General features: G+C 42.5%; 1 protein-coding gene across 1 annotated transcript in view; it reads right to left on the minus strand.

Annotated features, from left to right (window-relative positions):
* Positions 1-24,894, minus strand: part of MAP3K9 (mitogen-activated protein kinase kinase kinase 9) — a 111,631-nt gene that overhangs the window by 37,596 nt on the left and 49,141 nt on the right. The window contains exons 3-4 of the mRNA XM_089686841.1: positions 14,645-14,825; positions 833-981 (exon numbers count right to left, since the gene is read on the minus strand). Of these exons, the coding sequence (XP_089542967.1) occupies positions 833-981; positions 14,645-14,825 (330 nt within the window). The remainder of the gene's footprint in view (positions 1-832; positions 982-14,644; positions 14,826-24,894) is intronic.

Genomic DNA, 24,894 nt, shown 5'->3' on the forward strand with positions numbered 1-24,894 from the left:
CCCCGGCGGTGATTAAATACCACCAAAAGAAAGCTCTAGTTGTGTGAAGAAAATGATAAAATTTTAGTTCGGGTACAATGTTGTATGACCACGCAATTGTCATTCAAAGTGTGAGAGCGCTGAAACCTGAAAACTGGCCTGGGCAGGAAGGTGTAAAATTGCACGGTATTGAAATGGTTAAAGGATAAGTTACATTTTTCTTGGGGGGGAGAAAACCCCAAAACAAAAAAACACATTTTTGCAGAAGCCTACCTATGGAGCCTGGAAAGCACTGCACCCATGATCAGTGGATCAGAGTGCAATGTCAGACTCCTAGAGACAAGCCCTGCAGCTTTCAGCCCATATCTTCATATGGGCTGACCGTTTACAAGCTGCAGGATGAATCAGCGACCTCACAGTTCATGCAGAACTACAAGCCATCAGCCACAATGGCTGACAGTAGTTGTAGTTCCTGCATTCACAGAAAACTGTGAATAAATGACACGAGCGTGTGGGTGGAGCTTCGCTACACTACTTTAAATTGTGACAGCGGGTGCAGGAAGAAGATCCTCGGCCTGCTGTCTCAATGCGCAGACGATAGGGGGACTGGCTGCTGGAGCATGTTACTTGTTCCACCCTAAAAACAGGTGGAACATGTAACATATTCCAGAAGGTGAACTTATCCTTTAAGTTTGCATATTAATGTGTTTCTCGTACAAATTAGATTCTACCCATAGCGATCAACTACAAATAGTTAAAGAAATTCCAGTTCCATAGTGCTTTTACTGTAAAAAGGAGTCTTTGCCAACTTTTATTTTGACATTTCCACACACACCTAAAAGTCAATTCTCACCTTCCATTAGCCTGGCAAAGGGCTCCGGGCAGGTTGATGGAATTGGAAGAGAGAGCTTATTCATAGCAACACCATAGGCCACTGCCAGGCCATCAATGCCTCGGAATGGTACTTCTCCAGTCAACAGCTCCCATAACAGCACTCCATAGCTGTAATAACAAAAAACAAGTAATAAACAACATGTTCATGCTCAGATAAAACACACTACTGATAGTAGGTCTGTTAAGCCCACTAATATTAACCACCAAATGTCATAATAAAAAAAAATGGTGAAGTTTATAATTATGTTACATTCAGTGTCATCTGTTCAACGTTTCCTTATAGTTAGCCAAATCTTTTTATTTCATTTGTATATAGCAGGGAAGGATTACAGCCTCCGACAGAGGCTGTAAGAGGCCCAACAAACCAAACGAGGGTTAAAAACAACCCACTCAGAGAATTGCTGAAAGAAACTTGCATCCAAAAGACTACATTTACAGAAGCCTAGACATCTACATGGTAGAACTTGGAGAAAGTATGAACCAGAGATCACTTGCCAGCCTTACAAAACTGGCCAACAGAAGCTTGATTTCGGAAAGCCCACCGAGTTATCATGAATGGCTCCTTAAAAGAGAGCTGCTAACTGTGAAGCACACCTGACAGAAGTGATAGATATCCAGAAGTCCCCTTTGCAGGAGAAAGTACCCAAGTGGAGTGTCACAGTGGGTGTAAGGGGTGGTTTCTACAGGAGCAGAGATTACCATACTGAGATCCCAGCACAGGGTGCTGTAATAGGGGTCTGGTCCATGGGACACATTGAAAAAAAAAAAAAAAGTGTACTCTCTTTGCCAGGTTCATATGTCTTAAGGCCCTGGCACTGGGGGGTTTTACACACACAGCCACCAGGAGTGTCATATATACACATCTGGTCATATATACATATGACAAGACGACTGCCAACAGTCAGATGGAAGCAATTCTGCAGCTGTGCACCCATCCGATCACTTCCAAAACACTCACGGTAGCGAAAGCCCCCACACCCACCTCCAGATTATCAGGCTTCCCTCCTTCCAGGCTGCCTGAATCCAGGCGACCTCATGAATATTGATATAGATTACTGCAGCATCATTCTCTGGTTGCACCCCGATTGGGTGACCCTGAAAGAGGGTTCAGTGTTGCATAGCTAAATTTTATTGTTCAGAGCTCCAAGACTGTAATAGGGTGCCTTGCTTTTCTGAGTGACCAGGTTCTTTGAACTGTGCGTGAACGGAACACTCAACTTTCATGAGTGAGGGAGAAACAATGTTCCCATTTTCAGGGCTGGCTTTGAAATCCACCAAGCTAGGGAGTTCCTTGCTTGATGCAGAGAAGCAAAGGCAGGTTGAGAGGAGAGTGTCTTTTCTAGGCCAACAAAATGTTGTGTTGGAGAGACTTCGAGTTTAAATGAGAGAAGGAACAGCTTTGAACGAGGCCATCGTGAGGCCCAGGATTCTCATCAAGAACCTCACTGAAAAATGTGTTTTGGATCTTAAGAGAGAGAAGCTGGGATATAAATCTTACATGAGGCCTAGGCATTTTAGACAAGGGAGAGGCTAGAGGGCAGACTAAGTTGATTACTCAACCAAAAAACATGAAGAATCTTAACAGTTCTCTTTGGACATTTGCAGACAGTTTTGAGAGAGGTGAATACTTCAAAAGAAGGCTGTCTAGTTACCCTATAAAGACCTTAGTTCTTAGGAGGGCAAGTTGGGGTGCATGCATCCTTGTGAATACTGAGTGCAGAGGAAAAGCCAAACAGCAGTGCATTAAATTGGAAGTGTTTGTCATCTACTGCCAAAGCACAGAAATGCTGAGGAGGGTGAATGGGAATAGGTAGGTAGAAATCTTCAGCGTCGACTGATGCCAGGTATTCCCCTCATTTCCAGTAACTACTGACCTTGCGGATTCCATGCAAAACTTGGAAACAAAAAAAAAAAAAAGTACTTGAAGGAGTTTTAGGTCCAGGATAGAATGAATACCATCGCTGAGATTTCATATTGTGGAAAAATTGGAATAGAATCCTTTGAACCTATCCACCAGAGGGACCGGAACAACCACTTCCTGGGACAAGAGATGGTCCAGGGCAGTCTGTAAATCATACTGCCCTTTAGAAGACTTTGGTTAGTTTCAAAGACAAAGAGGAAATGCATAAATAAAACAATAACACCACCACGTGGCCACCAAAGCAACTGCCAGGGGATTCTTCGCCCTTGCTTCGACCTTTGATGCCTTCTTGTTGAAACAAGATGCCAGAAGGTCCACGTCCAGAGTGCCCCACCATAGGCAGATCGGACACGTCTAGATGCAGAAACCACTCTTTGATCCTCAATCTGTCGGCTGAGGTAGTCTGCCTGCCAATTTTCCATGCACGGAATGTGTACCATGGACAGAGCCAGTATGTGGAGTTCCACCCACCAGAGAATGCATGAGGCCAGCTCAGTGAGGGCCTCACCTGCAGCAACAGAGCCAAACTCATGGTCCAATGAGACTGAAGATGACAAGGGAAAGGGCCGTTTCTTGCTAGCCTTAAGCCCCAACGCTACCTCCACCTGGGAAAAATAGGATTGCAGGAACTGTGCGTCAAGGGGGAAAAAAAAAAAAGTATCCAAAAAGGGACTTGCCGTCTCCAGTGGGGGGTCAGTTGGGAGGTGTAATCCTGCCAACTCCATTAGGAGGAAAAAAAGAAAAACACCAACCAACCAGAGAGGGACCACCAAGGAACCCCACCAGAAGAAAAAAAAAATAAAAATTTGGACACCACAGACGTGATATACTCTAGCAGGACTCGCCACTGTCAGGAATGAGGCACCGCAGAGATGGACTGGTAGCCACCACAATACAGGAGCACAGGGAGCCAGGTGCAGAGTGCAGCAGACCACCAGGAACCTGGGAGGAACCACCTAACAGTAAGCAGGAAAATGACAGAGGGGAGTAAGATGGCCGCCATGATCCCTGCCTACAGAAGGCTGGTGTGCACACAGCCTATAAGCAAACCCAAAAATAGCTGCAGCTGGGCCACAAAAAATGGCCGCCAGGAACCCCCAGGACTGACCATCCCACAGAGCACCAGCACTTTGACCTTTCAAAGAAGGAGGAGGGGCAGCTACAGTCCTATGAAGAGCAGGTGACAGGGGGCTGATGGCCAGGGTAACCCTGTGACACAAACTCACCCACCCGGTCATACGCACTCCTGTGATTGTTTTAACTTGCCAGCCTGCCTCGGACCACGATGGGGCTGGTCATTCTCGTTGGCCAGACTGGGGTGACAACTGGATCTAGATTATGCAGCCCAGCTGTTGATTGAACATCTTCGCAGAAAAAAAGAAATCCCAGGAAAAAGAAAATGGAACCACAGGTCCCAGCAGGGAACTAGGTTCTTACTCGTAAACCACTAGGAGGAAATAATTGGTTTGCCTATAGCAGACAGGACTGCACATAAGTGGTGCCAGATTTTTTTCTGCCTAGCATCCTACACCTGTAGGTGACGATATAAACCCTATGGTAGAGAATGAGAAGAGGCTGTATCCATAAATGAACAAAAAGAGAAAAGTCAAACACTCCGTTTCCTGATAGTTTTTTAAGTAAACATGAATATCATTCAGGAGACACTTAATCGTTCCACTGCTTGTAATACACTTATATTAAGTCTCATACTTGCTATGAAGACTACAGCATTGGTCTGATAACAGGATAAACCTGTATTACCATTCCATGTCACTACTCATGTCCAGACTTTCCTGGTCATGTTAGGAATTCCCCTAGAGAGGTCTTCACGGTCTGGGGACCATGACCCTGGACATGTATATCACACCCCGTAGCAAACTACACTTTATGCACTCAGTTCTCTGATGAGAAACCAAGCAGGCTCCAGTGCCCAAAGCAACATTATGGACCATCCCCCACAGCGTCGAGTCCAGGTATGGTCCCTAAGGTATTACACCAAGATTATAAAGATCCAGATGCATTGCTATTATTGCTATAGTAGAAGGCACTGAAAAGTTGATTGAAGAATTCAAAGTAGATAAAAACTAGTTAAGCATAGAATCTGCTTCATAAGGGAGAAGAGCTTACATAGTAGGGTAATACGGGTACACCCAGGGGATGTGAGCAAAAGCTTTGCCAGTTTTCAATCACCTGAAGGTAGAAGCTTATAATCCAGGGTCTATCAATATCCAGCCTGTGTCCTGTACTGTGTGATTAAGATTTTTATTGTTGTCTGACTTCCTCTCCTAGGGACATCTGATCTCCCAGCATTATGACAGCTAATCTAAAACTAGTTCAGCGAGTTAAAGGCCAACTTCATCTTTTACAATTCGTTACATGTTACACCCATATTTGGGGTGTAACACGGTGACAAGATGACCACCCCTGCCCAACCACCACCAAATTGAGCCTCTGACAGTGGTAGTTCTTCTCAGCACTAGCTGTCAGTTTTGAGTTTTGTGCAGCTGTGTGTGGATTCACCAACACAGCTGCATCATTCCTTTACAGAGATGATCTGGCAGCTAACAACAGGACACACGTGTGGTGACTACTACATCCATAGTCCATAGATACTTTCTCAAGTTCGCAAAAAATAAATGCATAATTTTCTCTGTAAATATTGGTGCATTTGTTACTTTTTGTAAAAAGGTGGACTTGGCCTTAAAAGGAGTTGTGTGCATCTCTGTTCCTACAACCCCCCATTCCAAAACTGTTGGAATGCTGTGTAACATTTACATAAAATAGAATGCAATGATTTGCAAATCTTATAAACCCATATTTTATTCACAATAGAAAACATATCAAAACGTTTAAACTGAGGAAATATACAATTTTAAGAAAAAAAAATGTAATTTTGAAATCAATGGCAGAAACAAAAAAAAAAAAAGAAGAAAAAAAGTTGGGATAGGGCCATGTTTACCACGCAATAGCACCACCTCTTATTTTAATAAGCAGCTGTAAACATCTGGGAACGGAGGAGACCAATTGCTAGTGTTTTGAGAGAGGAATGTCGTCCCATTCTTGCCTGATACAGGATTTTAACTGCTTAACAATCCTGGGTCATCTTTGTCATATTTTTTGTTTCAAAATTTACAATTGGAGAAAGGTCTGGGCTGCAGGCAGTTAGCTCAGCACTCAAACTCCTTTACTACAAAGCCATGCTGTTGTCATAGATGAATTATGTGGTTTAGCATTGTCCTGCAGAAACATGCAAGGTTTTCCCTGAAATATAATAATGTCTGGATGGGAGCATATGCTGATCTAAAAACTGGATGTATCTTTCAGCATTGATGGTGTCTTTCTAGATGCGTAAGCTGCCCATTCCATATGCAGTAATCCACCCCTAGACCATCAGAGATGCACGCTTTTCAACTGATAATCCTGAAGGTCCCTCTCCTCTTTAGCCTGGAGGACACGCCACCCTTGGTTGCCAAAAAGATCAAATTTCGATTCGTCTGACCACAGAACAGTTTTCCACTTTGGGCCAAAGCTCATTTAAAATGGTCTGTTGCAGAGAAGGTGGTGGTGTTTCTGGATCATGTTCAGATATGGCTGATTCTTTGCACAACAGAGCTTTAGTTTGCCATGCCATCCAAAAATGCAAGTTAAACTGTATTCACAGACAGCAATTTTTGGAAGTATTCCTGAGAGCATGCAGTGATGTCCACCACAAAATTATACCAGTTAATGCAGTGGATGTGGAAGAAACACATTTAAAGTCCTTGTAATTTCATATTGAGGAACATTAATCTGAAATTGCTCAACAATATTTAGACGCAGCTTTTCAGATTGGTGACACTCTTCTCATCTTTACTTCTGAGACACTCGGACTCTCTAAGATACTCCTTTTATATCCAATCCTGTCACTGACCTGTTGCCAATCAACCTTCTTAGCTGCAAAATATTCTTTCAGATCATCCTTGCAGTTACCACTTTGCCAGTGTATTGTTGCCATGTCCCAACTTCTCCAGATCTTTTGCTGCCATCAATTTCAAAATTACCTTTTTTTTTCTTAAAAAATACATCTCAGTTTAAACATTTAATTCGTTTTCTGTTTTCTATTGTGAATAAAATATGAGTTATGAGTTTAGCAAACCATTGCATTCTGTTTTTATGTAGATTTTACACAGTCCCAACTTTTTTTTGGAATTGGGGTTGTAGATTATAAATGATTAGCTCTGACTGATTTGCTCATTATCGTGCAATAACTACATTGCAGAACCTTCTCTTGATGCAAAAAGCAATAATTCTCCCGACTCACTTCGTTTTCAAGCCCAGTCCTATTCAGCGACCCAACAATATAAACTTCTACACACACAGCATTCTGTTCAATTAAGATAACCTTATATGATACTAAATGACCGACAGGTATGATGGAACATACAGTGCATTCATAATGTATTCAGACACCAACTTTTTTCAGTTTTTTTATGTTGCAGCCTGATATTGCAGTTGTTTAAAATCTTTTTTTCTCAATATATACTCAGCACCCTATAATGACAAAGAGGAAACAGAATTTTAGAAATGTTTGCAATTGTATGAAAAAGGAAAAATTGAAACATCACATTGGCATAAGTATTCAGACCCTTTGCAACAACACTTGAAATTTAGCTCAGGTGTCTCCCATTTCCCTTGATGGTTGCTGAGAGGTTTCTACACTTGATTGGAGTCCACCTGTGGTAAATTCAGTTGATTGGACAGGATTTGGAAAGCACACACCTCTCTATAAAACGCCTCACAGCTGGCAATGCATACTGTATCAGAGCAAAATCCATGAGGTGAAAAGGAACTAGCTCGGAGACAGACTTATCGCAAGACAGATATGGAGAGAGCTATAAAAATACTCTTCTGCACTAAAGGTTCCCAAGAGCACAGTGGCCTCCGTAAATTCTCAAATGGATAAAGTTTGACACAACCAGGACTAGTCTAAGAGCTGGTAGCCCGGCCAAACTGAGCAATCAGGGGATAAGTGCCTAAAAAGAGAGAGGTGACCAAGAACCCAATGGTCACTCTGCATGAGCTCCAGGGATCCTGTGTGGAGAGGGGACAAAGATCCAGAAGGACAACCATCACTGCAGCCCTCCACTGATCATGGCTTTATGGCAGAGTAGCTAAACAAAAGCCTCTCCTCAGTGCAAACACATGAAGACTTGCTTGTTTGCAAAAAAAAAGCACTAGAAGGAATCCCAGACTGTGCACAAGATTCTCTGGTCTGGTGAAACCAAGATTGAACCCAACAATGGAGAATGGCGATGGTAGCATTATGCTGTGGGGGTGTTTTTCAGCAGCAGGGACTGGGTGACTGGTTGGGGTTGAGGAAGCTGAATGGAGCAAAGTGCAGAGATATTCTCAATGAAAACCTGTTCTACAGCACTCAGGACCTCAGACTGGGCCAAAGGTTCCCCTTCCAACATGACAACGATACTAAGCTACTAAGCACATAGCCAGGAGAACACAGGAGTGGCTTAGGGACAACTCTGTGAATATCCTAGAGTGGCCCAGCCAGAGCCCTGACTTGAACTCTATTGAACATCTCTGGAGAGACCTGAAAATGGCAGTCCACCAACTGTTCCCATCCAACCTGACTGAGCAGGAGAGGATTTGCAAAGAAGAATGGCAGAAAATCCCCCAAATCAGGTGTGCAAAGCTTGTTGTGACGTACCTAAAAAGACTCAAAACTAATTGCTGCCAAAGGTGCTTCAACAAAGTACTAAGTAAAGGGTTTGCATACTTTAAAGTAGTTCTAAAGCCTTGAGGTTTCGCACCTTAATGTATTCTATGCATTAAGGTGAAAGCATTTCTGTGCTGCAGGATACCCCCTAGCCCTCCTTATACTTACTTGAGCCCAATTCAATCCAGTAATGTGAGCATCGGCTCTCGCCACTGTCTCCTTTCTCCCACTGCTGTCAATCAAATGCTGTACTGAGCCAGTGGTGGGTGGGGCTGAGCTGCCTGCTCTATCAATGGACAGGGCGGCTCAGGTGCGAGCCCACATGGGTGCCCCCATGGAACACAGCTTACTATAGGGAACCCGCTTAGGAGGAGGAGCCTGGTGCGCTGGCTGTAGACCCCAAAAGAGTAGGATCCGGGCTGCTCTGTCCTTCACCACTGCACAGAGCAGGTAAGTAAAACATATTTGTTATTTTAGTAAAAACAAAAAAAACAATGTTTAATGTTGCTTTAAGTACATTGATATTTCAGTTTTTTTCTTTTTTTAAAAAAAATAGACTTTTCTAAAATTCTGTTTTCACTTTGTTATTATGGGGTATAACGTGTAGAGTAAAGAGAAAAAAATGAATTGAAGCAACTGTAGTATCAGGCTGCAACATAGCAAAATTGAAAAAAGCGAATGGGATCTGAACACTTTATGAATACACAGTATTTACATTTTATTGGACATACATTAGAAGTGTATTTACTTATGAGAGAGCCCTTATTAGTTCCCAGTTTAAAAAAAGAAATTAGTAGTGTGTGCTTCATACAAGATTCATGCTTGTAAACATTTGAAAAAGGTTGCTGTGAGATAAATTAAACATAATTTCCATGATCCTGGCAGAGGTATCTTAGCTCTTTTCATTCCAGTAAACACACCCAAGTCCACCCACTCCCACCTCTCCTTCAGTTTCTGGATGCATTTGGCAATGAACAACATTTTGTACAGGAGACAAGCATGTAGGTGTGGTAGTTAACAAATGGAGAAGCATAAACCCAAGATAGAGAAATGGTGTTACCATATCAGAATTGTTACGGACCAGCATGTCTTAATTTGCTGCCAATATAAATAGTTCTAATGAGAGATTAGGTCATTATAAAACAGGGAACGTATGTTGGTTTTGTATATATTTGTATATGTTTTTATTTGTTTTCCAGGAAAACATCTTTTCTATAAAAGGCCCATCATTTTACAAGCTCAAATACATAGAGGACTAAAACACAGCAATGAGTCATTCAATCCCTTTTAGAAAGTCAAGTCTGAAGTTTCAATCAGACAAAGCCAGTCACAAAGCAGGATGCTACTTTAAAAGCCCAAACTAAACTTGTAAATGTATTACTGTAATGCTGCAAATAAAAGAAAAAAAAGTAAAGCCATTGTATTGTAAGTGTTGCAGCAAAAAAACAAAAATAAAAAATAAAACACTGTGCTGCCAGCACACAGACAAGTCCAACTGTGGCTCTCACACACATGCATTGGCCCAGCTCTCCTGTGCTGACACACCAACTGAACCACTGCTCTAATCAACATTTCTCCTGCTTCATGAGCAGCGCCGTTGATTACAGAATTATTCAGGGGGCTGTTAGAAGGAATACTGTGTAAGCAAAGCAAATCTCGAACACAGCATAATTTTCCACATCTTTTGCTTTATTTTAACAGCATTAAAGCCATTGTAAAGGGTATTGTTTATTAAAATAATAATCCTGGTATACTTACCTGCTCTGTGCAATGCAGCCTCGAACATCCTCTTCCCTGCCAATGCTCTCTTTTGAGTGCCACCACAGGAAGTCACTTCCTATGGTGGCACATCTGATAGTTTGCTCCTGAGCCAGGAGCTGTCCACTGACACACATAGTGCAGCTTGGCTCCGACCCTACTCCCTCTTCACAGGATTTGATTGATGACAGAAGGAGCCAATGGTTCCCACTGCTGTCTGAGTCTGTGAGGAGAGACCAGCGCTTCTGCGGGTGGGCACAAATGCTGAGTCACGATAGGACTCTGGGACATTTACCACGATAAAGGGAATACGTTACGGTGAACTACTTTAATCACTTAACCTCATGTAAGGTTTCACCCCCTTCATTACCAGGGCATTTTATTACTATTCGGCACTGTACTACTCTAATTGGCAATTGCTAGGTCATCAAACACTATTGCAAATAAAATTGGTATAATTTGCGCTGGCTGTAGACCCCAAAAGAGTAGGATCCGGGCTGCTCTGTCCCTCACCACTGCACAGAGCAGGTAAGTAAAACATATTTGTTATTTTAGTAAAACAAAAACAAATGTTTAATGTTGCTTGTGATTTCAGTTTTTTTCCTTTTTAAAAAAATAGAGACTTTTCTAAAATTCTGTTTTCACTTTATTATGGGGTATAACATGTAAAGAGAAAAAAATGAATTTAAACAACTGTAGTATCAGGCTTCAACATAGCAAAATTGAAAAAAGTGAAGGGGATCTGAACACTTTATAAATACACAGTATTTTTTTTTTTTTTTTTACACAAATAGCACTTTCTTTTGGTGGTATTTGATCACCACTGTTTTTTTTATTTTTTATTATATAAATGAAAAAGACTGAAAAGTTTGGAAAAAAATACAAAAAAAACATATGTAAAAAAGATCAAAAAATAAAAATGTCTTCATAAATTTAGGCTAAAATGTATTCTGCTACATCTTTGGTAAAAAAAAAAAAAAATAATTCCATATAAACTGGTTTGTGTTACAGTGTCTACAAACTATGAGATAGATATATATATATATATATATACACACACACACACACACACACACACACACATATACACATATATATATATATATATATACACACATACACACACTGGAATTTATGCATTTATGACGCTATACTGACAATAGCACTGATCAGCAACTTATAGTGGGACTGTTATAAGTGTGGTGGGCAATCTGGCACTAACAGACTCTCGCTGGGAGGTACACTGGCACTGAAATAAATAGTGACACTAATACAGTGATCAGATATAATACTGTACACGGTCCTAACTGCGCTAGCTGGGAAGAGGATAACATCAAGGGGAAAACAGGGGGTTAAGTGAGTGTTTAACAAGTGTAATGTCTGCAATATGTGCTGCTTTTGCTGACAGATCTGGCTATTTTTCCATCCCTGCTTTTCAGGGAGAAGAAACAGCTAGATTGCTGCTCTGTCTACAAAGTCCTGTGTGTTTGTAAACTTGTAACTTTAAATTGTAAGTTTATTTACTTTACTGATCCTTCAGCTGCCGCTCGGTCAAAGTAAGCCTACTGTAGCCAAGTGGCAAGTGGTTAGAAGCAACCCACTAACCACAGAGTGGGAGAACTAGGCAACCCAACACTTACTACTACCAGCAAAGGGTTTTTAACCCTTGCCGCCTCATTTAGATACAGTAAATAAGAGGCATACTCATTACTATAAAAGGCATCCTGAATGTATTACAGTAAAAAATTAGGAGGGTTTAAATGGGTTTTAATGATGTCACTTTAGAAAGCACATACTGTTCCTGGAATCCTTTGTTATGTATTATATGTTAACTTGTAAAAACTATTGAACATAGAAAGTTAAAAATAAACAGGTAGAAAACATTAGCTTAACCCCTAGCCTACAGGGCACTTATACCCCTTCCTGCCCATGCCAATTTCCAGCTTTCAGCGCTGTCACACTTTGAATGACAATTGCGTGGTCATGCAACACTGTACCTATATGAAATTTTTATCATTTTTTTGTGACAGAGCTTTATGTTGGTGGTATTTAATCACCTCTGAGTTTTTTTATTTTTTCTTAAAGAAACCAAAAACCACTGAAAATTTTGAAAAAAAAAAAACAAAAAAAACCTGCTTCTTAGTTTGTGTTATAAAATTTTGTAAATAAGTGATTTTTCTCCTTCACTGATGTGTGCTGATGAGGCTGCAGTGATGGACACTGATAGGTGGCACTGATGAGGAGGCACTGGCAGGTGGCATTGACAGGCATCACTGATGGGCACTGAAAGGCAGCACTGATAGGCGGCACTGACAGGCAGCTCAGATGGGCACTGATATGTGGCATTAATGTGCACTGGTAGGCACTGATAAGTGACACTGATGAGCCCTGACAGCTGGCACTGATGGACTCAGACAGGTGGCACTGCTGGGGCTACACTGATCATCAGGGCACACTGATCATCAGTGCTCTGATGATCAGTGTACATGTCCCCTCCGTGGAATGCCAATTACCGGCTCTCCTCTCGAGCTGTCAGCGTGACAGCTCGTGAGGAGAGAAATGCCGATAACCGGCATTTCCCCGTTTACATGTGATTACATGTGACACAGCTGATCACATGACCGAGCCGACATCTTCGGCTCTTTCCGTGGATCAGAGATCCGCTGTGTCCGAGAGACACAGCGAACCGCCGATCGCCGCGTGCTCCCTGGGCCACACATGCGCGGTGAGAATGGGAGTTCATCATATGATGTCCTCCCAGAACGAGAGAACCACCTTGTGGCCATCATTTTACTATATGGCGGGTGGGAGGTGGTTAACAGCTTCCCGACCACCCTATAGCAAAACTAATTCTACAGTACAGCAGGGCTGCGCAAAATCACGTATATATACGTGATTTTGCATTTCCGGGTGGTGGCTACAGATGTTGATTACTGGGTCCTGGCCAGCATCCGGCAATCGCTGAGTATCACTGACAGGGGAGAGACCTGTGTGTAAACCTTCCCTAGTAAAACACTCACAGCATACTTAGTAAAACAGCACACAGTTAACCCTTTGATCGCCCCAGATGTTAAACCCTTCCTGCCCAGTGTCATTAGTATAGTATCAGTACTTTTTATTAGGACTGATCACTGTATTAGTATTATTGGGATGTCAGTGGCAGTTAGCCAGTTCCCCCCCAAGTGTCAGAATGCCTGCCGCAGTCTCACTATAAGTTGCTGACCGCTGCTGTTACTAGTATTAAAAAAAAAAAAAAAAAAAAAAAAAAAAATACAGTATATTTTTTTGGGGATTTTTTTTTTTTTTTTTTTTTTTTTAAACAAAGACATGTAGCAGAATACATTTTGACCTAAATTTATGAAAAGAATTTGATTGTTAAAATTTTTTTACTGGATAAGTTGTATAGAAAAAACATTTTCTCTAACTGCCAGTTTGTCTTCTGTTTATAGCGCAAAAAAATAAAAACACGGGCGATCAAATACCACCAAAAGAAAGCTCTATTTGTGGGGGAAAAAAAGACAATTGTCAATTAAAGTAACAGTGCCGTATTGCAAAAAATGGCATGGTCAGGAAGGGGGGTAAATCCTCTGGAGGGAAAGTGGTTAAAAAGTATAAATTAAACTGAAAATTGTTTGGGGTCAATTTTATGATTTTTTTTTTTTTTTCTTTTTCCTTTAATCTCAAATGCCCCAAAATACTGATCACAGTTTTTTTTCCATTTTCTGATAGATATGTGATGGTTTGTAACTTTGGCATAAGGCTTTCGACAAATACACCAAAAGCATTAAAATAAAAAAAACAAAAAAAAAAAAAAAACTTGTGCAATGTGCCAAAATGTCACAGCCTTACCTACAGATCCTGGCGCCAAAAACCCACTGCTCTGATCCAGCCACGGAAATTCTTACATTATACATCTCTTGGTAAAAGAAATCAGAAACCTAATCTGATTCTGTACAGCCAGCCTTAGAGCAGGGCCGTGCTGGAAGCTTTACTGACCTGTCATTTCTGCATTTCTAATTAAAAACCACAGGTTACAAATTCCTCACTTATCTGAGGACTGCTGTCAGTTCTGTCAGACATGTAGCCTTCAATGGAGAAGATTCTCTGGTCTAGTAGAATCACAAGCATGCAAGTTTGGAAAACCCTGCTGGTGAGGATCACAATGAAGCATTTTATGCCCAAAGTCCCAAGTTAACAAAAAATTGTTAAGGAATTCATCAAAGTTAACATTTGCTTGAGAACGAAGCCGGAAGCAGCATTGCTACAACAGCTTGTCCAACGTTGCTGCAACTTGAACAGTGACAAAACTATCTCAACAAATCCGAATTCATTGTAGAAGATAAATGGTTAGGAAAGCAGAATAAGAGACAAAAGTAACTTACCTCCACACATCACTGCCCTTAGAGAACATAGAGGAGCGAATAACCTCTGGTGCCATCCAAGCATAGGTACCCGCCGCACTCATCTTTGTCGTCCTGTGCCATTCTCTTGCCAGGCCAAAGTCTGTGATTTTTAGAACCTTGTTACTGAGGTCAGCATTTTCTACCATTTCCAAGATTAAAACTGAAAGACAAAAAAAATGCAATTACTTAATGCCTCAAGGGATACCTTTTTTAAGGGATTCAAGCGGAGTTCCACCCAAAAGGGGAAGTTTCACTTTAAGTCTTTGTCCCCGGCTCCCCATTAAGGATTGGCACTTTTGGGGAGCGGGTACCCGAATTTGACAGGTACCCGATCCGACTTCCGCTACAATAGCCTAAGGCGACCGGAAGCGGAAGTGGTTCTCCCCCTCCCTCCCCATAGTCTTCTGGGACAAGTGACAGGTCCCAGAAGACTACGGGGCCATTGACAAAGCGCAGCGCTTCTCGCGCATGCACAGTGGGCACCCGAGTGCCCACACTGAAGATGCCGGCGCCAGGGAGAGAAGACAACCAGTGAAACCAGCCGTGGTGAGGACACCGCTGGACCGAGGGACAGGTAAGTGGCTGTATTTTAAAAGTCAGCTATAGTTTTTGTAGCTGCTGACTTTGAATTTTTTTTTTTTTTCCGGTGGAACTCCGCTTTAAAATCAATTTTCAAAACAAATAAAAAGCATTAACCACTTAAGCGCTGGAAGATTTTACAGTGGCAATGTATTAAAAAAAATGTAGATCTTTTATGCACACAAACAGAGCTTTCTTTTGGCGATATTTGATCATCACTGGGTTTTTATCTTTTGCAATCTAAAACGAAAAAAAAAGACAGAAAATTTTGTAAAAAAAATATATAAATTTTTTTTTCACTTTCTGCTATAAAACATTCAATAAAAAAAAACAAAACAAAAAACAAATGTCTTCATAAATTCTGGCCAAAAATGTATTTCGCTACATGTCTGATAAGAAAAAAAAAAATTCCAATAAGTGTATATTGATTCGTTTTCATGAAAGTTACAGTCACCATGCTTGTGGCACACAGATCTAGTCAACACATTTCTGGAGGAGGGGTACCACCATCCTCCGTGTCCTCGTGCATAACTTGGACACATATATTGGCACCTCCTCCCCATATTGTATCTCCATTATTTCAATCCTTTTCATTTTGTTCATTCACCCAACTTTTCATTGCCCATATGTTGTAAGAGGTAAAGTTATGTGGACAAACACAAAAAGATACTGGAAATCCTTAGATTTAGTTTATAATAAAGGATTATATAAAGTGGGTATAGAATCAGAATACAGACATGGACGAATTTGTCGGTACAATACATCTCATGAAATCAATGCTTCATTACTCCTGAAAGTTCCCACACGGCCGTGTCATTCACTCAGAGTCCTGTAAACGAATGAACTGCAAGTCCCGACAGCCTTAACGGCTGTTGGCTTGTAGGTTTCAAAGAACTATGATAGAGCTGTGGAGCACCATGGTAGTTCACAATGTTCCTTTCAGTAGATCTGTTTGACCATACGGGCAAGGAGATATACTGAGAGACCTGCCTGGCACCAAGGATCTGCTGATTGCTGGTGCAATGCTTCACAGGCTCCTGTAGACAAAAATAACAACTGCACATTTTTTTTTACCTGTGCATTTAGCAAGCTCTGTTCGAGTCACAGGTCTAAAGCTAAAGAACACAACATTGGGATATTCTGAATTGGCCTTTTATGCTGAACCCAGCAGAACATCTTTTGGAAAGAGCTGAAACACAGTCTGGAGAAGGCACTCTTCAAACCTGAGATAGTTGGAGCAGTTTGGCAAACTACCTTACATTGGAACACCCATAGACGTCAACACTCCTGGCAGCAGATAAATGCTAAATGCAGCAAAAATGCACGTAAATGTAGTAAAATGCTTAGATGTTTATTCATATTAATAGCCAAAGTACTTGCCAATGAAATGAATAAACATCCAAGCTCCAACTGTGGCTAGTGCTTAGGCACGTTTACACACCTTGCCAAAAGTGATTACTCTGCTTTTAGGAGAGGAACATTGAACTGCCTCTAAACCAGGGGTGGGCAAACTTTTTGACTTGAGGGCCGCAATGGGTTCATATATTGGACCCGGGGGCCGGACCAAGAGTAGATGAATGATGTGTATGTGTCATACATAGTAAGTATAGTAATATTCCCCCATAGTAAGCATAGTAATTCAACCCCCATATAGTAATTCATCCCCCATAGTAATTCATCCCCCATAGAGTAATTCATCCCCCATAGTAATTCATCCCCCATAGTAATTCATCCCCCATATAGTAATTCATCCCCCATATAGTAATTCATCCCCCATATAGTAATTCATCCCCCATATAGTAATTCATCCCCCCTATTAATTCATCCCTCATATAGTATTTCATCCCCCATAGTACTATTCCCCCCCAAGTAGCAAGCCAAGTCCCCCCTGTGTCAATTCACTTACCTTTGCTCCGTGCGTTCCTCTCGCCGTGTTCCCGCGCCGTTCCGGTCTTCAGGGCAGACTGTGAGAGGAGCCTAGCTCCCCTCACGTTCGTCACGCTGCCCCGCCTACACACATCCTGACAGTATCACGCTCCACGGGCCGGATTAAAAAGGTCCGCCGGGCCGTATATGGCCCGCAGGCCGTAGTTTGCCCATTGCTGCTCTAAACTCTTCTTTGGCAAACAAAAAGCCAAAAGCTCCTAAACTCGCTTTAGAAGCAGCAGTGTGCAGGAGGCCTAAGAGCTACACAAATCACTTGTTTGCAGCAATTGCCTCTAAAAGGTTGTGCAACAAAAAATACTAGGCTAAGGGTCCCATTTTCCCATCATGCCATTTTCATTTGTATTATTTTATCTGTGAAATGACAAATCAAAAGCAAAGTCTTATCTTTCACTAGGTGATCTGTTAAGTCATTTCTTCTAAATGATAGCCTAAGTATTGTTGAAAGCTCAAACTAAACTCATAAAATTATTGTTCATACACAGCTCAGACTATACGATATTTATAGAGCTGGGAAACAACCAGAGCTGCACTGCACCAAGCTTCTCCCTTCTGGACATAATGGATTGTTACGTTTGACACACATAGTACACAAAACCTAAAGCTCATTTTAGTAATGAGAGTATTGAGTAGTCTTGTATAGTCCAGGTATTTATATACTCCAAGGCAGTAAAATACCTAAAAGGAGGGTAAGGGGAGAGCCCAGTTAACCACCTCCCGTACGGCCGTTGTATATAAACGGCCGGATGGTGGCACTGCAGGGTCGGGTGGCCGTTTATAAACTGCCTCCCCACACCCTGCTTGTGCATGCTCCCTGGGAGCGCACAGCACCGCGATCCGGTGCCCGCTGTATGAGGTCCTGATCATGTGATCGCTGATTGGCCAATAGGTGATCACATGCAAAGTAGTAAGCAAGATGTCACTTGTGACATCATTGCTTACTACGTGTGAAATCTGTGAATGATCACAGAGGTCACATGGTACAAGGCTATTCACAACAGCCTTGCACCATGTGACAAGCTGTGACCAATCACAGCTCACTCAGTAGTTCTCAATGGCTGCAAGAATGCAGACAGAGAGAAAGAGAAATTATTGCTTTTACATCCTATATAGGTGTAAAAAAAAAAAAATAAAATAAAAAAAAAAAATCTTCATCACCCCCCACAAGTAGTACAGTGTCACCAAAGTGACACTGTACTGCTAGGGTGACAGTATGTAAAAAAGATGTTTAAAAATTATAAATTTTTGGTTATAAACTAATTTGGCTTTTTTTTTTTTTACTAAAAAGATAAACGGAATAAATTTTGGCCAAGATTTATGATGAAATATTTGCAAAATTTTATAAGAAAAACAATTTTTTTCCAAAATTTTTGGACTTTTTCATTTACATAGCAAAAAAAATAAAAATCTCAGCGGTGAATAAATCGCACCAAAATAAAGTTTTATCTGTCTCAAAAAAAATGGTAAAAAATTCATATGGGTACAGTGTTGCATGACCGCGCAATTGTCATTCAAAGTGTGATAGCGCTGAAAGCTGAAAATTGGTCTGGACAGGAAGAGGGTAAAAGTGTCTGGACAGGAAGTTAATGACCACGTGTGCGTCTGAGTGCATGATTGCTGCTTTGGAGACGTCTTATGTGCAGCGTTTCCTGTTGGCCCTTTTCTGGTGTTTTTTATTACTCTCCATACCCATTTATAGAGAACTCTGTCCAGCAACATGCTAAGACAGTAACTGCAGCTTTTGCCAAAAGTATATAAAATTGGGGAAGTAACCTAGCGGATTAGAGGAACTCTGCTACTTGTGGCATTCATCAATGAGCGGAGAACCACAGTTTACCTAAAGAACAATGTTATTTTACACAGCATTGTAAGTAAAACACCATGTTTATAATCCCTTCCATTAAAGCAAACTGAACAAAGAAACATTCAAACATTCAAGTGAATTCCAGAATAAGGAAAATAAATTAAAAAGTTTTTTTTAACTCACCCTAAAATTCTACAACCAAAATTTGTACATCAAAATACACCACCCCTGCTATATTTGGGGTCAGTTCACACCAGGATTGCATAGGAGTGCAGTACACAGTCCGATTTTGCTGCCCATTCGAGGGCTGGTTGACAGCTTGCCGCCCCCCCCCCCCCCCCCCAGCCTTCTGTGACACATCACAGGTGCCAGAAGACTTCGGGACCATTCACAAAGTGCAGCATGCGCAGTGGGGACCTGGCTGTGAAGCCGCAAAGCTTCATTGCCAGTTTCCCTTTGTTCAGATGCCGGCTCCTGGACGGGTGAGGAAATTGCTGGATTCCTGGACAGGTAAGTGTCCTTATACTAAAAGTCAGCAGCCACAGTATTTATAGCTGCTGACGTAATTTTTGGGGGAGACTGGAGAACCGCTTTAAGCAGAAAATATCAATTTGCAATACAGAATGAGGAACAGTATCTGCATGTATCTAGTTTTTTGGCTGTAAAATGTCACTCTCAGAAACACTGAGCTCTGTGTTATCCTGGCCTTATCTTTTCCAACAGCCCAGCAGTCTAAAAGTACACGTGATCCATGCTTTTGTTTGACTACTACAGAAGGAATGTAGTGACCTGCTCTCTACAGACTACAGGGGATTCAGTGGGGCCAATGAACAGGACTTAGAATTCATATGTGAAGCTGCATGTATTGGTGGGCAATATGAAACTACATCTTTTTAATTACAATGGTAAATGGTGTAAATTTTTAAATTAATCCAATTACACCTGATGCACAAGTTTGTCAATGCCAAAAAACAAAACAAACAGCAACCTAGGGCTGGGCAATTTCCAAGATCAGGTAAACAAATACACCAAAACAAATTTACAACTTCTATTCCCTCAGAATGGATTCCTGGCACCTGAATTCAGCATTAGATAGGACATATGCACAAATACTTCCATAATACTACATTAACATTCTTTCTGGGAATAAGAGTTAGGTAAAAACAATTTTTTGTAAAATAAGAAACATGTCTGTACTTACCTGCTGTGTTCAGTGGTTTTGCACAGAGCAGCCTGGATCCTCCTCTTCTCGGGTCGCACGCAGGCTTTCCTGGCTCCTTCTGTCAGGTGCCCCCACTAAAAGCAGCTTGCTATGAGGGCACCCGCTGCTCTGTGTGTCCATTCACACAAAGAGCCACAGCGTGCCCCTGCCCCCCACATTGGTTGACTGGGTGTGATTGACAGCAGCGGGAACCCATGGCTCCCGCTTGCTGCCTCAACCAACGAGAAGGCAGAGACCCAGGACAGCCAAGGCCGTCAATCATATTGCTGGATCTCGACTGGGCTCCAGTGAGTATTGAAGGGGCTGGGGGAGCTGCTGCACAGAAGCCTCTACCTAGATGGCTGCCCCCACACAGAGAAGCCAAGTTAAAACACAGCATAGTATGTAAGTAAGGGCCCTATCACATTGCTCAGTTTTTCAGTTTAAAAGGGATGCATTTTTCTGCCGCTTTTTTTTTTTAAAGTGGTAGTCTTTTCTCATGTTTTACCTACAGGTAAGCCTTTAAAAAGGCTTACCTGTAGGCACTGTAAATATCACCGAAACGTGCACGGTTTAGGAGAGAACTATAGCAGCGCTGGTGATTTAGACATACCATCCACTGAGAGAGCCATGCCACAGCCGAGACTCCTATGCTCATGCACGGGAATGATGTCACCATGGCTTGCCCAGTCATATGGTCGCTGCCTGGGAACCCAGAAAGAAGACCGGGCAAAAATGGAAGCCCCGGGGAGCCGTTACAGCGCTGCACTGGAGGGGGCTGTTTTCAGGCAAGTCTTTCATAATGTTCTAGAATGCGTTGCATACTAGCACATTATGCTCTTAATTTGCAGGGAGAAGATTTTGTAAGATTTCATTTTTGGGGTTTACTACAGTTTTAACCTCCCTGTGTAGCTCGGGGTAAAGTTTCAGCACCACAAGCGGTAACCCCGAGCTACACTCAGGAATACCTTGCAGTGCTGCTTCGGGATCTCTTCTGTACTTACCTTGTCCTGCGCTCCCGGATGTTCCCCCTGCAGTGTCCCTGGCAATGTCCTCCGGCCGATGCCGGCATCTGTCTTCCGTGTTCCATTCCCTGCTACGTCAGGACGTACTCGGGACGTAACTGGCGGGAAATTTGAAAGTTGCAAAAGTGACATTCACTAAAACAACATCTTAAAACATTACTGTATCAAACCATTTCACATACATTTTGTCCCGAGTGCTTTGTCCTGTGCCCTGCCTGCATTTTTACTGCTCTTTCTGCCTTGAAACTGAGAAATGTCCATGTCGTCCAAAAAGCGTCCCTTTAGGTCAAAAGTGGTTTTAGACCAGCTAGAGAACAGCGATAGTAAATCAGAACCACTTGCAGAATTGAGTGATGATTTGTGGGGAAATTCGTCATCAGACACTGAAAACGATTTTGTGATTTTGCTCAGTGATGTGCGAACTTGGCGCTATATTTCAAATGTCAGTGTTTTTGGTTTGATTATATTATTTAATTAAATTTATCATTATATTATTTTTCATGATTATTTATTAAATTATAATTTATGACTTCGTGTTTTAAATTTTATCATACCCGGGATGTTTACTAGACTCTTGTTCAGGACAGATTTCAGTGAGTTATTCCTAAAATTTACAGGCCTACAATAAAAAAAAATACATATTTCCATGCAATAAAATGTACCGCTTTGAGCACAGAAATATGGACATAATCAGACCGCTAGGGAGGTTAAGGGCCACCACTCTGGAAGCATTCCAGATACGTTTTTGCTTACAGTTCACACCACACTCTGTTCCGATGCAGTTTGCTATGTTCCAGTGCAGTTAAGTGCAGAAAAAAATGCATGTTCTTTTTTTTTCTGCCCCAGAAACTGACTGGAACGGACTGCTGTACTGCTGTGAACTAGGGCCATTGGAATACACGGAAAACACTGTGCATGCATTTTTGATGCAGAAATACAAAAAAACTATACCACTGGTCTGCCCCCTAATTGCCAGTTCACACTATAGAAACGCAGTCCAGATGCATTCCTGACACGCGTCTGCATGTGTGCTTTTGACACATTTCAATTAACCCCCCCTTTCTTCAAATTAAATAGGGACACGTGCATTCCGGTGCGGTTTTGGTGCGTTTTACCGCATTCCAGTACAGTTCTGTACAGGAAAAATACAGCCTATTCTACTAATTTTTCTCCATCCGCAACACACTGGAACTGCAAGCACTGATATGAACTATGACATGGATAACCATTTAACCTACCTTCTGTGCATTTTGGATGCAGAAACAAAGCGCACACTGAAAACGCATGTAGCGTGAACTCGCCCTAAATCCAATGGAACTCTTCACACCAGTCAGTAGTGTTTCAGTTGCATTTTTGAAAATCCAGCTTACTGCATTTGGGCCTTTTCACACTGATAAGTTTTTGATCATAAAGCCAGACATTTAAAAAAATAAAACTGAAGAAACGCACGTTTGGTGTGAGGAATGCTAAAGGATTTAAAGGGATGCATTTATCTTGCGCTTTGAAGGCTACGGTCACACTGATATGAGGTAAAAACAGATGTGTGTTTTCACCGCATTTGTGGTGCGTCTTTTACATGACATGTGACTCAAAAGCAGCACCAAAAAAAAGCGGGTGCGTTTTTGAGGCATTTTTACCATGTTTTCTATCGATTTCAAGGGGAGGTGCGTTTTTTTTTACCGCACAAAAAATGCAGCAAGCAAGACTTAGAAAAAAATCACCGGATCTTCACCAGATCAGTTTAAATAGTTGCATAGGAATAAACGGTCACAAGTGTTTTCTGCCTTTTTTAGCACAAAAGTGGAAGAAAAAGGGATCAGTGTGAAAGTAGCCTAACTGAAAAAGTGATCAGTGTGAAATGGCCTTAACAGGGAAAGATCAACTGCAGGAAGACCACTGATAATACTGTTCATTAATTCTTTACCCTTTGGAAGCTGTGACCCAAAAAAACAAAAAACAGGCAGAGTTCACCTCTTAAAATAATGTACCTTTCCTGAAGAATGTGCAGTCCCAAAATTCCTCTAACGATATCCCGGTAAAAAGATTTTGGCGATATGATCTGTGCTGAAGAGTAGAAGAAGTGGCACAACTGGCTGCTATTATGGCCAAGGTCTAGGCTTTTCACTATGTGATCCGTGCTAGGAGGAGCCATCTCATCCTCCCTGCCGGGAACTTTGAACACACATCGCCAAGTTACGAGCGGCTCCCCGCATGGTCCCACGGCAGTCACCGCTCCATCCACCTGATTGCACTACCATCCCGCTCCTCTGCTGGTCCTTCCACTCCACATGCCGACTAGAGGAATCCCAGATATAAGTCTTCTGTTTTTACCTTGTTCATTGAATTTACTCCTCCTGACCTAGCGTCCTTTTCTTCTGGATTCCGGAAGCTCAGGTCAGCGATCCAATGGGCGGAATGCCCTGGCCTGCTCCGAATCAAAAATCAGCCCCATATACTGCAATCATTCAAATGGGGTCAACACAGACTCTCTGAGGTTCAGGATTCACCCAAAGTCTTGTACAGAACACATGGAGATTTCCACACGGACCATCAGGGAAGAAGGAGTCTTCTCACGCAGAAGTGGGTCCGGGTAACCAATCGCCGTGATTCCCCACAGTCTGAGCAAAGCCAGGACCCTTGCCAAGACCCTGGTAAACCCTTGGGGACCGGAGCCCAGACGGAAGGCAGCGCCACAATCGGCCACGTGTCCCTGATAACAAAACATAGGGAACAACAGCTAAGATGGCAGCTCACTGCTTGGCTAGGCCACAAATTCCCAGCCTAAAGGGGCAGGCTGCCCGACCACATGGTGCGAGCACCTGGGGAGCGGGGGCAGTCCGTGGGCCCGCCAAAATCCTGGAAAAGGACAATTTAAACAGGTGCTAGAGCCAATGCTGCACATCCGAGCCCCACTGCCTCAGGCCCGCTACTGAACCACAGGAAAGGGGAATACATGGCAAGAAGACTTGAGTTGGCAGCAACCTACCACTGGGAAGGGTACAACTGGCCTGTGTCTGGATGAACACAGGGGACCACCCATCAACCCGGGGGTACAGGAGGGACTACCGGACAACATATGGCAGCACAGTGGCCCCAGGGGAACCCCTCATTTTCCAGCATGCCAGATGGTAAGACAGCATCTGAGGAAGGGGGCTTAAGGTATGGGAAGCCCAAGCCTGTAGGGGGGCGGAGGAGAACCCCGTAGCGACCGACCACCTCAGGAAATACCCGCGCCCACACCGCAGCCAGGGGGAAGAAGGAGGGCATCTACTTAACAATCCATGCGGAGCATGCAGGTAAGACTCCCATGACAGATCCTCCTCTCCACCAAGGTGGGGGGGCTGTCAGCCTGGGTAACACAGACACGGACTACAGGAACCCGGTCATATGTGTCCCCATAAGACATTTAACTTGCTGGCCTCCCTGGTTCAGGATAGCGCCTGTGGTCTGCGCGCGCTCATATTGGTCACACTAGGGTGACCACTGGATGTAGATTATCCAGCCCATCGCCCAGCCCGACTTTTGATAGAAGATCTCTCCAGGAAAAAACACCAGGGAAAAAGAAGAAGACAAAAGCCATAGGACTGCAGAGTCCCAGCAAAAAAAAAAAAAAAAAAAATCATGTCCATGCTTCTGAAGACACTAGGCAGAATGACTGGAAGCCTATAGCAGAGAG

Source organism: Staurois parvus, unplaced genomic scaffold (assembly GCF_062004578.1).
Source record: "Staurois parvus isolate SC_StPar_1 unplaced genomic scaffold, SC_StPar_1.0 ptg000414l, whole genome shotgun sequence".
NCBI lineage: Eukaryota > Metazoa > Chordata > Amphibia > Anura > Ranidae > Staurois > Staurois parvus.